The sequence below is a fragment of the Fragaria vesca genome, linkage group LG6 (genome assembly GCF_000184155.1).
Source record: "Fragaria vesca subsp. vesca linkage group LG6, FraVesHawaii_1.0, whole genome shotgun sequence".
Classification (NCBI taxonomy): Eukaryota; Viridiplantae; Streptophyta; class Magnoliopsida; order Rosales; family Rosaceae; genus Fragaria; species Fragaria vesca.
Genome location: NC_020496.1, coordinates 4,674,835 through 4,690,289, shown reverse-complemented (window position 1 = coordinate 4,690,289; position 15,455 = coordinate 4,674,835). Strand labels below are relative to the sequence as shown.

At 37.6% G+C, this 15,455-nt stretch overlaps 4 protein-coding genes across 4 annotated transcripts in view; 2 read left to right on the top strand and 2 right to left on the bottom strand.

The window, feature by feature from the left end:
- Window positions 1-407: 407 nt before the first annotated feature.
- On the bottom strand, window positions 408-1,745 carry LOC101312368 (putative F-box protein At2g02030-like). The gene has a single exon (XM_004304923.1). It carries the CDS (start codon window positions 1,743-1,745, stop codon window positions 408-410), a length of 1,338 nt encoding a protein of 445 aa, XP_004304971.1.
- A 2,956-nt stretch (window positions 1,746-4,701) lies between these two features.
- LOC101307805 lies at window positions 4,702-10,582 on the top strand. The gene is made up of 6 exons (XM_004302338.1): window positions 4,702-5,242; window positions 5,812-5,981; window positions 6,759-6,817; window positions 8,689-8,714; window positions 8,802-9,189; window positions 9,620-10,582. Exons 1-6 carry the CDS (start codon window positions 5,053-5,055, stop codon window positions 10,095-10,097), a joined length of 1,311 nt encoding a protein of 436 aa, XP_004302386.1. The 5' UTR covers window positions 4,702-5,052; the 3' UTR covers window positions 10,098-10,582.
- A 987-nt stretch (window positions 10,583-11,569) lies between these two features.
- On the top strand, window positions 11,570-12,886 carry LOC101312077. The gene has a single exon (XM_004304922.1). The coding sequence runs from the start codon at window positions 11,570-11,572 to the stop codon at window positions 12,884-12,886; it is 1,317 nt and encodes a 438-aa protein (XP_004304970.1).
- Window positions 12,887-13,556: 670 nt separating this feature from the next.
- Window positions 13,557-15,455, bottom strand: part of LOC101307509 — a 2,317-nt gene continuing 418 nt past the window's right edge. The window contains exons 2-3 of the mRNA XM_004302337.1: window positions 15,176-15,263; window positions 13,557-14,110 (exon numbers count right to left, since the gene is read on the bottom strand). Coding sequence (XP_004302385.1) covers window positions 13,975-14,110; window positions 15,176-15,263 — 224 coding nt within the window. The 3' untranslated portion in view covers window positions 13,557-13,974. The remainder of the gene's footprint in view (window positions 14,111-15,175; window positions 15,264-15,455) is intronic.

Sequence of the window (15,455 nt, the reverse complement as noted above, 5' to 3'; positions counted from 1 at the left end):
CATGGATATAAATGAACAGAGTTAAGGGGATTTCACCAATGCTGGTTTTTCCCATAACTCCATATAGGACTTGCATTTACAAATAGCTCGGAAGCATAATAGCTAGCCGAGTCTCAACTATATATAAGGCAGTTTAGAATACTATTGTGGGGTGTGAAAGGTGTTTTATTAGCCTTTGCGCAAAAAGCTTTGTCTAAGTTCATGTTACCAAACTCTCCCTATATATTGAGCATGTAGTTAACATTTATTGTGTGGTATTCTGTTGTTTGTTTTGAGGAAAGTAGGAAACCGTATGATTTAAAAAAAAGAAGAAAAAGTACATTTCTTGTACAATGTCTATACAAGGAGAGATAAAGCTACCAAACCATATCTCATTACCTTACAAGTTTATGTACATCTTATATGGATCAAGCTTCCTGAATAAGGTTTCTATCGCTACAATCAGTGCATCCCTTAACTGAAACTACACTATACTCGTAAAAAAGAGCTTGAGTGCTCCAGAGAGACACTCCATTAACAGGAAGATACTTCACTTTTTTGGTAATGTAGTCATACAAGACTACTACACTTTTATCCACGGCAACCAAAATAGATTGCCCTCTCGTCCCAACAAATGCCAATTGAAACTCAATATACACAGTTGGCTCAATAGCAAAGCAGTTTATCCACGATCCCTCAGCACCACCATTGCTATCCAGCACCCATATGTGTACGCACTGATAGTCAGCACACCAACTAAGACCTACAGCAATGGAGTCCTTCCACAACCCAAAAACCTTGTGATAGTAATAATAACCATTTGGAAATCTCATGACATGAAATGTCTCACTTTCTATGTCAAAAGAAATGATCCTCTCTTTGTCCTCGTAGAAGAAAGTTGGAGTTTCCTCTCCTCCTGAATTGGCGTCCTCGTCTGTATAGGAAAGTGGAACATCAAAATATTCCTTCTCATCTTCATGTCCACGCCAATATAGATATCCTTTAAAACATATGGAGACAGTTGAATCGGGCCAAACATTTTTACTTCCATTGTCAAGATCACCAACCTTGATTTCTTTCCAACACTTTGTAGCAAGGCTGTATACTTCTGCTCTAGGAGGATGTATGACAATGTCATTGTCATGAAACTCCCGCGCCGTATATAAAACCCGAACAATTTTGTATTCTTCACATTTGAGGTCACATCCAAATCCCACTGCAGCTGTGGATGAGCCTTGCGGTTTATGTTCAACGGCAGAGAGAGCAAGACTTGAGACCGGGAGCCGGTTGAATTCCTTGATGGCTGGATTGCATAAAACAACTCTTTTTCTGTAATCAGTTAAGCAAATGATCCCATTGCAGTGACATGCAAGTTCTATACACTCGATCCCGGTCCATATGTCCCTCCTTTTTAGACCCATGGACAGTGGAACATGGAGGTCCTCCAATGGAATCTTAAGGTTGTCGTCATCATCGACACGATTAATATCATCATTGCAAAGATCCAACAATGATAAAACAATATCCCTCCTTTCAGTGCTGAGGTCAAGAACATAACGTTTGAAGAGAATGGTAGCGGTGGAGGAGAGCTTGTTGTCCTTTGAAGCTGAGACCTGTTTGGCTGCGAAGTTGGAGCTACTGATCAAAGCACGCCATGATCTACGGACGCATTTGAATCGCATAAGAGATTTTGGAGGCAGCCTTGACAGGATTTGGACCTTCATCTCTTGTGGTAGTTTCGAAAGTTCTCCCATTCTCAACCTCATGTTAATTTTCATGAACACTTGCTCATACAATCTTAGAATCTTATAAAATCGATTTCAGTGAACAACAATTTTTCGATCACTGTCTAAAAAATTAAACACAACTGAAATAACGGTTCTCAAAGTTTTGTCTAATGAAGGAAATTGAGGCCTTTACCTATTCACCAATTTAGTGGGGTTTTCTGATTTTTGTCTCCATTTGCTTCGTGATTTCTTATTGTTTCTGGCTCTTTGCCTTGCACTTCAAGCCAACAAGAAATTTGATCTCTAAAGAGTGAATGCAAAGGATCCCATATGTGTTGGATGGACTAGGGAGCTCTAATTTTTCTGAGGGCCGTTTGGTTATGCGTATTTACCGGTGAGGTATAATGCAAACGCTATTTTTGGTGTTGTTCTTCTCAATTTTCAAACATTTGTGTTTTTTTCTTTTCTTTTCATCACAGTAGTTGATCGATTTCTTTGTATTGAGCATATTTGGCTATAAAGTATAGAGGTTACACATGTTTGGCCAGTCATTGTGACACTCGCACAAGTTTACTCGTTATGGACATCGATCCCAAAAGCTTGCAATCATCAGCTAATGACAGTTATATTCCACTAGCTACTGTAAGCGTAAATTTGTATATATATTGAAGGAAAGAATCCCAAGTAATCGGGATCATGACTATGTGATATTCTGTAATTAGCTGTATATGTTATTTACCATTCTTTGTCCTATAATCGTGGATCGAACATGTATGTATTCTGTATATATGCTGCACATTGCTGCTATGCTAAATAAGAAATACAGTTTCTTCTCTTCATCAACTTCTTTAATATAAACAAAAGCATTAGAGGAAAAAGACTACTAAATGGTACTAAACTCCATCAACACTTGACTTCCTTCAAGCCACGACCAAGATAGACGAAGGTCGATCAGGGCAACAAGACTGCCACATATATCAAAATCTTGATCAACAAGTTATTCTCAGAAAAGAAAATACTGATCTATATACAAACCAATCGAAATTGAATTCCACTGCGGTAAGCAATTGATCGATGGTCAATTACAACTGGAGGTCCTTAAGCATCGAGAGCAGGGACATACTTGGTAGCTCTCCTTCAATATGCTTCTTGAAAAGCTCTTGCTGCATGTTCACCATCCAATTTGGGTGTCAACAATTTGATGATGATGTACCTCGCTCTTTAGGAACCCCACAAACTGTTCTTTTTCCGTGGCAGGTTGCTGCTTGCTCCTGCAATAGAACCACTAGTTGTGTTCGTACTGTTAACTTATCATCACCGTCGTGTCCAATCACTTTTCTGGAGAGCACTTTGATTGAATCACATGAAAGGTTCTCTCTATAATTTCTCAGTAGTCAGGACTGAATATATTGAAGGACACAAAATATCTGCAATTATTACAGTGTGGAAAAACAAAAACCATTTCTCTGTTTTTGCAAATGCTGTCAAAGAACCGTCCAAAAGAATGAATGCTACAGTAAGACTACATACTGGAATTACTCATAGAGAAGTGAGTATTTGTAAAAGAAAAATGGTGTCAATTTGAGTCATTTATAAATGGTTTTTCAGCTCATTTGAAGCCTGAAGTTATCAACAATACAAAGTTCTCAAAAAAATTATCAACAATACAAAAAGAGGTCAGTTGATGTTAATGAAAATACTACAATCTTCTGTGTTTAGGAAGAAACATAGACACCAGAGCTAAAGTACAAAGTAGCTAGCTAGTAAACCATATACGAGTCCCAATCTTTCCATCCACCTCCCAAAGTATCCGATCCCATTCTCTGTTTCCTTGTATTGAAATGAGTCTGAAAGAAGCTCGATCATCGCCTGAATCAAAACCATAATTTGTTAAACCTAGCTAATGATCAACGCAGAATTGATCGAAATTCCTCGACTAAACTTTCTCCAGCTAAAACCTTCTGCATTATTAAAACAAACGTCACAGGGAACAACGAGAACCTGAATTTGAACTTGGAAAGTATACATACATGTAAGAGGATCCTGATAGATAGGCAGGGTTAGTCGTTACAGAACTTAATTTGCTTAATTCACTCTTGTATTGAAGAAGGAGCTTACGTAACGCAAGCTATTGTTACTATCTGGTCCCATTCTCCTCATTCCGGTCTCATTCTCCTTATGCAATGTACCTCTATAGGAAGGTTAGAACTTAGAACTCAATAAACTGACCAAGATAGAAATCTTCTAGATGTGCAAATTGATTACGTTACGAACATTGAAGTTTGATTTGTATGATTTTCTAGTTGCATCACAGTATGTTGATATTAGATCTTTCATAAATAAATATAAGATCACGTTGTTTTTATTAGTAAAAAGTTCACACCATCTCGAGTTTATAACTTGAATCATGCTTAACAATTTAATGTTCCGACACGCTATTATCACGAGGTATTCAACTCTTGAGACAATGTATATGCTAGTCTTCTTATTATGACGACTAGTTGATTATCAAAACATGCATGTTGATTATGGTTCTTGTGTGCAACTTATTTAGGATCAAGCTAGGTTCATGGACCCTAACAATTTTCCACCAACAAATTAAATTTTGGTTTACCAATAATACATCCATTCAAAATAACGTGAATGAGCTGGAAATATATTTGTTAATCAAAAACCCATGAAGTTAAATATTCCACTACACCCTGCCTAACTTCCCTTTTTAGGTAGGGAGCATCTTCCTAACTTGAATCACAAGTAAATAAAAACATTACCCGACCCGACAACCCGAATCACACCCGGTAAAAAAAAAAAAAATTCTTACCTCATCCCACACCCAAAAAAACCTTCAGACAAATAATAACAACAGCGTCAACCAGAATCAAACGGCAAAAGAAACTCAATCCTAACCGTCGATGGGTCTAATTACGACAGCGGTTATGACGCCCAAAGTCCAACCTCTCCTGATCCGACGGTCCGAAAACACGGACAGAGAGATAGAGACAGAGAGAAGAAAAGGGAGCGAGCGACAGAGAAAGAAAGAGGAGAGAAAATGAGAAAGACAAGAGAGAGAAGACGAACAAGAACCGATTTGGATTTTTGATTCAGATTTTTTTCTCTCCCCAAATTTCCCAGAAAAAACCACCGTCTCCGACGACCGACGCGTCGTTTCTTCGCCTCCGCTTCTGATCCACACGACGTCGTTTCGGCCGTGATCGTCGTTTTTTAATTTTCGCCGGGAAAATCTTCCGACTTGGCGCGGTTGAGAGATTGGGAGGGAAAACAAGGCCGAATTGGAGGAGGGAGGATTGGGATTAGGGTTTTGAGGAGTTGATTTTGGGGGTTTGCGATGGGTCTGGGCAGCGGTGAGGAGGCTGTGGTGGAAGAAAGCGATGGTGTCGGTGGCGATAGTGGTGGTGGTGGTTGTGGAGGCAAGTCGTACGGTGGCTCTGTGTCGTGCTCGATTTGTCTTGAAGTCGTCGCCGATAATGGGGATAGATCTTGGGCCAAGCTGCAATGTGGCCATCAATTTCATCTAGGTGAGTCCCAATTCAATGCAATGTCAGAGATCCAGATTCAATTATGCTTTTGAGTTTTGGATTTTTGGTTCTATCTGTTAATGTGATCTTTTGGTTGATTACGAAAGTTGAAAATTTTAATTAAACTTAATTTTGTCTCAGCTAAGCATGATTAGAGTTCTTATTTATTCTTCAATGTCAAGGTGTTATCTTGTCTTAGCTAAATGATCAGATCTTTCTGTTGGAAATCATGTAATTCATTGTATTGATTCAAGTTTTGAAATTTAATGGATCAGTGTATCGCTTACATTGAAAGGTTCAGGGTTACAGATTAGGATCGGCCAATTGAAAAGCAGTATCTTTGTGCACATTGTAATTGAGAATGTGAAGGTTCAATCAGAAGTATAATGTACCAGTCATCACTTCAATTTTAGCAATTTCCTTATATTGTTGATTGATGGTTTTAGTTGCGCATTGTGTTTGAGACAAAAACAGTCTTCTATATAAGTAAGTTTTGTTATTAAGTTTTGTCATGAATTTTGCTTAAATCTGTTTATCAGGTTTTGATTATTTTGTTACAAACCTTTCAGATTGTATTGGTTCGGCGTTTAATATAAAGGGTGCAATGCAATGCCCTAATTGTCGGAAGATCGAGAAAGGTCAATGGCTTTATGCAAATGGCTGCCGTTCAATTCCGGAATTTAGCATGGATGACTGGAACCATGATGAAGATCTGTATGATCTAAGTTACTCCGAGATGGTAATTACTGTGCCTCCTCTTCAAGTTTAACTTGTACCACAAAGTTTATTTTTCATGTGCAGCTATAGTTTCCTTTGTCAATGCATAGACTTGTGGTTACAACCATTATTTTATGCCTATGTATGTCCGAGGGTGTGCGCAAATGGTGATGAACATTAAGGTTGTAAATTAAACAGTTAGGATGTTATTATAATTATTAGTATCATCTTTCTGCTTCCTTGCCATTAGAACACAAACAGAATTCATTATATTGAAGTAATAGTACCAAATAAAGTATATATGTATTTATGTTATGTCTGTCTCATTTATATATTACTCATCCTTGAATTGGACCAATTGAGGTCCCTTTTTAGTTTTTTTATTTTATTTTATTTATTTATTTATATATTTTTTTACTTCTACTAGCATTTTAATGATGACATCTGAAGGTGTCCGTGAGTAATATACCAGTGGGACATTTTCTTCTTCCTGAATGCGCTAAGGACTTAGAAACCTTTGCCGCTACCAGGAGGTGACTGGAAGAAGTAAAGCCATTGACAGAAAATTGCTGTGGGATTGAAAAACTTGATAGTAATATTGGCAAGAGTAGTCCTACCAAGTTTTAATATTGAACGGCACTGTGGTATCAATGCAGCATAAAATAGCTAACATTCATGTCTGCATGCTAGTTTATATTCTGTGGGTGTGGATACTTATCCGGTTTTTAGTTTGCAGGTTAACTGAATTTCTTCATCATCTGATATATCTAAAATTTGGGTATGTAAATGCCTTTTGCAGTCCTTTGGTGTTCACTGGTGTCCATTTGGTAGCCTAGCTCGACTTCCTTCGTCATTTGAGTAAGTTATCTCGTTTTTAAAATCCTCTTCAAGTTTGTGGATAATTTCTATTTATTCGTGGTTTTATTTTTAAAAGTTTAATCATTTATAGAGGCTAATTGGGAAACTCACTCATTAAATCTAATCAGTGACCATTTGGTCTTCCCAAGCTCATTTTCATATCTTAGAATGGGCATGTGCAACCAGAAATTTATAAAGGTAACCCTAGGTATCTCTTTCTTTTTTTTTTTTTTTTCCCTTATCCACATAAGCTCTTGTTGTCTTTTACACAAGTAAGTTTGACTGGAAAGTTATGCATTTATCAAATTCTTTTAGAAATTCAACATAATCTGAAAGATTAAAGTGTTGGAGAAGTTGCATGTAGCATGATTCGACTTCAAAGTTTTCTGACATCAGCTGGGTTTTGAATAAAAATATGTTTAATCAGTGGTTTGACAGAATATCAGTGCGCACATTGGGTTATTGGTTTCCCTGGGAGCAATTTATATGGGAATTGAAATTTGCAGTCCCCAATTTACAATCCACACTCCTCATTTCCTCTTTTAGTAATGTAATTTTTGTCTTTACTCACTTGTTTTGTCTTTTTATAAAAACTTTTACCATTAAAGGAAAGAGGGAGTGTAGATTGTAAAACAAGGAGTGCAAATTTCACTCCCCTTTTTAAATTGATTATTGCACCATCATGGGTGCAGTTCAATATTTTTGGAAAATAACAAGATAGCATTGAGCACTATCATCTGGTTGTACTACTGTCTGACATTCCTACTGAATTTTTCTGATACGCCTGAAAAATTCAACTATTTCCCCTTGCCCTGCGGCCTGCGCCCAAAAATAAAAGTAAAACGAATAAAATTTATGATCACTTTTATACCTTAACTAACTGTCTCAAAGAAGCAAACTGAGGACCAGGGACCTAGTTAAAAGTGAGACTAAGAATTGGCAGGCATGCTATTGCGTCAGACATTGCAAGATAAAGTTTTCATTTTTGGCAGTGATATTTGCAAAACATGGTATCTCTTGTGTTGTTACTGTATATCTGATTGACTAAACGCATTCGAAGTTTCAACAAAATGAGAGTTTGCCATTTTTTGTTTTTAGAGATAGTTTGAACATCTCTGTCCAGTTTAATTCTTTTTATGCATTTTTTTTTATATATATTTAAGATTAAGATTTTTTTTTTCTTTTCTGAAACCTTGACACCTTGTATTGTTTACTAGTCAACCGTTCCAATACATCTTTGTTGAAGATCATTGTTTTACCCTGTGTTTTATATTGCTTTCTAACTGAAAGTTATGAGGGTTTTAAAAGGAGGGGAAGTAGAGGTTGAGGGGGCAGGCTAATCCCAGTTTGGATAGTGTTAACACCAGGCTCATGATGAAACTTCACCTTTTTGGAAGATAGGATGGGCCATTTGACTGATATGATAACCAGTAGTCTCACCTTTTTAAGGATGTCTTAAAAGAGAAAATTAGTTTCTTCATTAAATTTTTATTTATCATCTAAGCTTACTACTAGTGAACAAACTGAGAACAAATTGTGTAATATAAATGACATATAGAAGTTTATGTATTACAAATACATGTCAATTGGGGTAAGGATAAGATGAGAAAACTTTGGCAAGCCTTATTTGGAGCAGCAGCCTGTTTATGACTCTTGGCCATGCTAGCACCATGTTTTGCTTTCTTAAGATAGTCATTGGATTTAAAGTTTTACAACAGGTGTTTGGAACTGTGCGGAGTAATTTCCAAGTTCAAATAGAAACTTCCTATCAACAATGCATACTTGCAATTTTATTTAATTTTTCAGTCGTTCTGGTAAATGCAATATTTTCTCCTCCTTTGTGTTGAACCTTTTCTTTTGGCTATGAACAGGGAAGGAGAGTTCTCACCCACTTCATGTAAGCCTTTCTTGATTTCCCCTTGTGATATTCTATTGAAGTTTTAGTGCATAATGTAATATTGATGTGAGTTATGTTGTTATGCAGATCATGATTTACTTGGACAACATGCCATCTTTGCTGAGCATACAGCTGTATCATCTGCTGGTCATCCTTGCCCGTATATTGCTTACTTTGGACCAGTTCACCCCTCATCCTCTAATTCTAGTGGCAGTATTTCAGAAGCTTCCAACTTTAACCATCATTGGACGGGCACAACTTTACCTAGTGAACTACCAAGCTCCTATGCTTTTCCTGCCATGGACCTTCATTACCCCAGTTGGGATCATCATTCCCCTCCATTCTCTACAAACAGCAATCATATTGGTGGAGTTGACCAAACGCCAATCCCATCTGTGACTCAAAGATCTGCTAGGCCAAGTTCGGAGATACCAAGATCAGGATCTTTCATGCATCCATTTCTTGTTGGTCACAGGTATGCCCTTTCTAAAATTCGAAGATGGTTTCAGACTACTTCTGACCTTCAAGTTGCTGTTTCACATGTGTTTTATTGATTGCTTATCATTTATGCATATTAGAAAATACTAGAAGTATCTCTCGATGTACACATGTATGCAGATTTCAGAGACTGAGGTATGTTTAGTAGAGTTGGGCCTGAGATGTGGGTTTATCTTATTCTCATATTATTTTAATGAGATAATTGTATAAATATTTTTCAACCAAAAAATGATAATGGTATAATTTTCGTTTTCTTCTCAAAAAAAGGTATAATTTTTGTTTCCTCGACGACAATAGACTGACATAGCTATATTTGCCAGTAATATGTAATGACTTTAGATACATGTCCCGCTTATTGATCGCTAAACAGTTTATGCGTGTCCTTTTGTTGTAAATCCTTCCTGCAGTTCTAGTGCGAGAGCCGGCAGCTCAGTCATGTCTTCAATGATTCCTCCTTATCCAGGCAGCAATGCTCGGGCTCGCGACAGAGTCCAAGCTCTTCAGGCATACTATCAACAGCAACAACCTAGTAATTCCCCAACCATGCGCACACCCATGATTTCAGGAGCCCGAAGAACAAGCAATCAAAGAGGTTTGCCTCAAGTAGGGCCAGTGGCTTCATCATCAGATCAGAATGGTGGTTTCTATTTTTACCCTTCTGGTTCATCAGGCCGTAACTACCAAGAAGCTGAAAATCCTTTATCTACTCGTTTTCATGCATGGGAAAGAGATCACCTGCCTTCATTCTCGATGAATCAGGTTGACCGTGATCCTGGTTGGGCTGCTCTTCACCATGCTGGAAGTGGATCAGAGTCGACGGGAATCAGGGGAAACGGCTTACGGCGGCATGGGTCTGAGAGGACATCTTCACAAAATCGATCATAGGCTTTTCTCCTTATCCTTGTTGGTGAAGTAAACTACCACTACTATAACTGAAATCCCTAAATTATGTATGCTTGAGAAATGATATATAATGCTCGGGGTCTGTCATGACCTGACAGGCTCCAAGTAACTGTGGTGGCCCTGAAAATGTTGTCTATAGTCACATGGTGGTGTGATGGACTTAAAGTCTCCTCTAGTTTCTTCGCCTTGAGGATATGAAATAAGATGGTGTTAATGGCAAATGTTGGATTTGAGTGAATACTCTCTCGGCCATGCTATCTCCGATGATCCTGTCATCCTGGTTTGACAAAACCAAATTATTCTTCTGTCTTTGAGTTATAAGTGGATCATTATTTGTGCCAAAAATATATTTGAACAATTGTTGGTAAAGAAATGAAATCTTTACCAATTATTCCAACACAAGGAGTGCTTGAACTTGTGCTGAACATAAGTGAACTGCCTATGACAATGATCCAGCTTCCAAATTTATATGGCTGATTATGCCTTCGTAATTGATTATAAGCAAGGTCTGTAATCTTTTGTTCATGTCTTTCTCGCGTGAAATGCCCGAGGCTGTATAACTTACAACATTTGTGCGCTAAATCTGCCATGAAGAACTCTGCAAAATTTATGGGACATTTTGTTCACATCTCTACCTACCTTCTAGGTGAAATGTCTGTTTTGATTTGGCAAAGTCCAACATTCTATATTGCGCATATTGACGCTCTGTGTTACATAACGTTGTTGAAGTTTCTGTGAGATGAAAAACTGGAACACAAAATAGTCCTGACAATAGTACTTCAGGACCAACATCAGAACATTAGCAGGGTGTTGCCAAAACTACCAATACAGCAAGAACTTGTTTTTCCAATAATGCAGGATAACAATTTCATGGCCTAAATATATCCATACTGTAGCAGGCCTCGTTAAAGGTGTTACCAAAGAAAAAATTAGACCATATATTCCTAGATTACAAAACAGAATCCCAATTCACAGTATCCATTAATTGTTTGAAGTTGAATGCAATTGTGGAAAATGAGAGACAATGAGAATAAAAAGAAGAGAAGATCATGGGAATGTTATCTTTATCCAACTTACTATATAAAGCATCAAGTAAAAACTTCCCTTTGCATGATTTACCAAGTAAAACTCTAAACTCTCTCCCTGATCAGCATTTCAATATAATAGATCTTCTTGCATCTCTCCCTCTCTATCTCTTCAACCCTCATCGTTATAGTCCTTATACAAGCTCTTCTACAAGGTATGACTTTCTGCATTACTTTTTTTTCCTTCACTATACTTTAGCACAAGATGTTTTTGCATACGTAATTATGTATATATCAGATTGCATCAAATTTTCATCTTTCTTTAGGATGATTTCATCTGTGAACAAATATATGATTCTATGAATAATCAATGACGAGATAAACTTGCATCCAGGTTTCTTCATGTCAAAGAAGTAACCATTTCTCACAATGGCAGACTCTCAAAAAATTCCATTTGAACTATTGGTGCAAATCCTATCCAGGCTGCCTCCAAAATCTCTAATGCGATTCAAGTGCATCCGTAAATCATGTGAAGCTCTGATCAATAATCCCCAGTTCGCAGTGAAGCACCTCCACTATTACAACGATCTCTCCTCCTCTACTAGCATTCTTTTCAGGCGTACTGCCGAGCACAAGGCCAGTGACAACTTCCAAATATACTTTTCATATCTTCATCTCTGCAACGACAATGACATTGATGATGGTGATGATCATAGCCTTCAATTCAGTTTGGAGGACATCCACTTTCCACCTTCTATGGGATTAAAGGTTAGGGGGCCTTTTATTGAGCTCCCTCCTGTTAGTCCTAGTAGAATTCGTGATGAATCTGTTACTATTTTAAGTCATTACGATGGGATTGTTTGTCTATCTCTTCACAGTGACAACATTGCTCTATACAATCCAGCAATCAACGAATGCAAGATCATTCCCGAGTCATGCATTCCAGATGGTAAAGGATACTACGTTGGATTCGGCTTTGATCCAAAATCTAAAGATTACATACTTGTTAGGATCTTATTTTTCGACGACATATATGATGGCGAGTATGGAGAGCATGTTGTTATTCTACCTCCTAGAGCAGAAGTGTTCTCACTGAGTGATGATTGTTGGAGAGAGGTCAATGCTGATAATTTAAGAACAGAAGACAGAAACATATTTGGCTTGGATTGCGAGACATGCTTCAAAGGTGTCTTCTATTGGAGGGGATATGACGAACCGAATGAGTACGAGAACTCTTTAGACAGAGATGTGGAGGACCTTAAGTATCTAGTCATTTTATTTGATTCGTGTGACAGAGTATTTCATACTGTAAAACTCCCTGAGTGTTTCTACCAGTTTCCGCTTCATGAATTCATCGTCACGGTGTGGAATGAACGCATTGTTCTATATGGTTTTTATAGGGGTGGAGATCAACCTTCTGAAATTTGGGAAATGGACGACTTCGCTACTACTGGTGTCAAGTGTTCTTGGACAAAACACTTATCCATTGTGCCCTCAATGAAGGCTGAGATCAGGGTTCCACTTACATTGGGACTTTGGAAGAGCGATGAGGTTCTTCTGCTTACCAAAACTGGATACTTATGCTCCTACAATTTCGTCACCGATAAACTTAGGCATCTTCCCATTCATTATTTGGCTCATGGAAACTATAACCAAATTGTTTGTAAACGTAGTATAGTTTCGCTTAAGAGTGGGAATAAGTTTGAGAGCACTGATGTAATTTCTAATGATGTCTCTTGTCCTTGATAGACAAAGAGATCAGACAACGCTGCCACAATAACTTTTTCTTATTTTGCAAAGAGAAGTAGTATTGCAATACTGCTTCTTTACATACTTGCCATTTATCATTGTGGGTATATATAGCTAGGTATTGTATATAGACAACGTCTTTGAAACATTTGTAACATGATCATCTTGCTAAGTGTTCATTTTGTTTGCAACAAGCTAGTGTTGAGGCTATTCGTACTGTGTTTGTTTCCGGATACCTTCTACGAGCCAGGGGGCAAATCATTTGGCGCCAATTCACCTTGCAATATGGAATGACTCGGTTGCTGTATTTTTATTTTATTTTTTTTCATCTTTACCTCTACGTACTCATTTCACTCGGGGGCACAGGATCTTGATCAAAGTGACGCGGTAAAAGTATGGAGGGCTAACAAGCGATGAACCCTGAAAAAGAATTGAGAAGAGTTTACAAGCGATAAATATATAGGCTCTCGAATCCACCAAAAAATAAGGGAGGAAAGTTGAAACCAATGCTGGTGTTCCAAAGGAGGAGCGCCTCTCATTGTATCTTTGTTTTGGTCATCTTTCACGTTTGCATTTTTATTGCTAATATTTAGATCTTTGTGGTGTGATTGTGTGAAAGCAAAGCACGTTTCTATTCACGATACTTGTTATGTGAAAGCGATTTTGACAGTTAGCATATATGCCTCTACCATTTCGCAAAACATTCACGCTTGTAAGTATAAGTACAGAATGGAATACCATAATCTAGACATGATCATAATTACACTAAAAAGAATAACAGGATGTAACATCGATATAACCAGTGCTCAGCAGCACAAATGACCCAACCAGCAGAAACAAAAACATAATAGAACTGTAAGGAACTTCAATCACAGCGGAGATAAGAATTATTCTGTATAACAAATTGACGGCATTCAAAAGTCCAGATGCCCTGATTACCTCAATGTAAGCAAAATGGTTATCGGAGTTGCACCATACTAACTAAGCCAGTACAACCAAGGAAAACATTGGTTGCAGATAACCATAAACCCTTCTGTTTAAAAAAGTAGCAAAACCTCCACCATGGCTGTTACATGGGACGTTACTTAATCCTTGTTCTGGAAGTTCTCAATGTGCATGTACTTGGCATACTTGTCTGCCTTTTTACCAGTGTTATGGTCATAGTATTCAACAACAGCACTACCAAATAAGGCAGCCAGTGTGATAGCCTGTGCATTCAACCTGAAATTTCAGAAGTGTCGAGACATGAGAAACAAAGCACAACCAGTTAAAATAAAAGCAAGCAAAGAAAGCTGATATATAATTCTTTGTACTCCATACTCCTACTCTCTAGAGGTCACAAGCTTATCAAGTGTAATGCTTGGCAGATTAATACCTTCATCCTCTTATCTTCCTAATGATGAACTATTACATATTATTGCGGCACCAGATTCCTGAAGTAATCCTTTTAGCTTCAGGCTAAAGGATTAAGGAAACTACAGATCCCACTAAGCAATGTCCGTTGAAAGAACATCGATGGCAACTCAATAGCAAATGAGAGAGGTATAATACGACCACAACAAACAGAACCGTCATATTACATATCGAATTACCACACTAAGTGGCTGTTTCCAGAGAGTGCACATCATATCTGAGGACAATTTCTGATAATAACATGCTTTGTATCAGAAGTACAGACTGCCAACTAGTGTAGTATTTAAAAACAGTAAGATAATTCATCTAAAATACATGCATACAGAATACAAGGATGCCAGCACAACAGGAGAAACTGTTCTTTCTCAAATTCAGGCACAATTATACCCATGAATCAGAAATTATTCTTATATAAACGACTATAAAGCTCCAAAACTTTCTCTATTTCAATGACAATAAGGCAACATTGTTCATACCAGGGAAACCTATGCATAAGACTTCTACGAGAAGAGTTACACACTGGCCGGGAAAGAGAATACTGACAAGGCACCAGTTTGAGGCACAAGTAACGAAACTAACCTCTAGTTCAAAACTAAATTGTCCTACACTAAACCAACCACTGGCTAAATAGTAAAATAGTATCATTGAATCAACACTCTCAATAACGCAATATGTATTCCAGTTCAACAAGCCAGGTCTGATAGTAGGCTCAATTTGGTTCATTACATATCAAACAACACAAAATTTAGCGAAAAGATAGACCTGATTACTGTGGGCAAATAATTTCCTACAGCATAGTTTCATTAGCATTCAACAAAGCTGCAAACCAATCTGTCTGCGGAATATCAGAAAGTCACAAACACAAAGAATTACCTGGAATGAATCACCTTCACTTGAAATTTCTTGGGACTTGACCATTGGTAAGCTATTGACCCGACTATTCCAGTAAGCCACACAGCCCCTTTTTCCAATAATGCAAACAAAAACAAAATTGTCATAACCAGAATCATAACACCACCTTCTCATTATATATACACAAAGATACTTATGAACACAAAGAACAAGAGCAATATCCTGCCAAAGAGAAACATCAAGATGCCATCTTTTTCCAGATAAAGATTCATCTGATAGATACCTCAGATCATAAACAAAT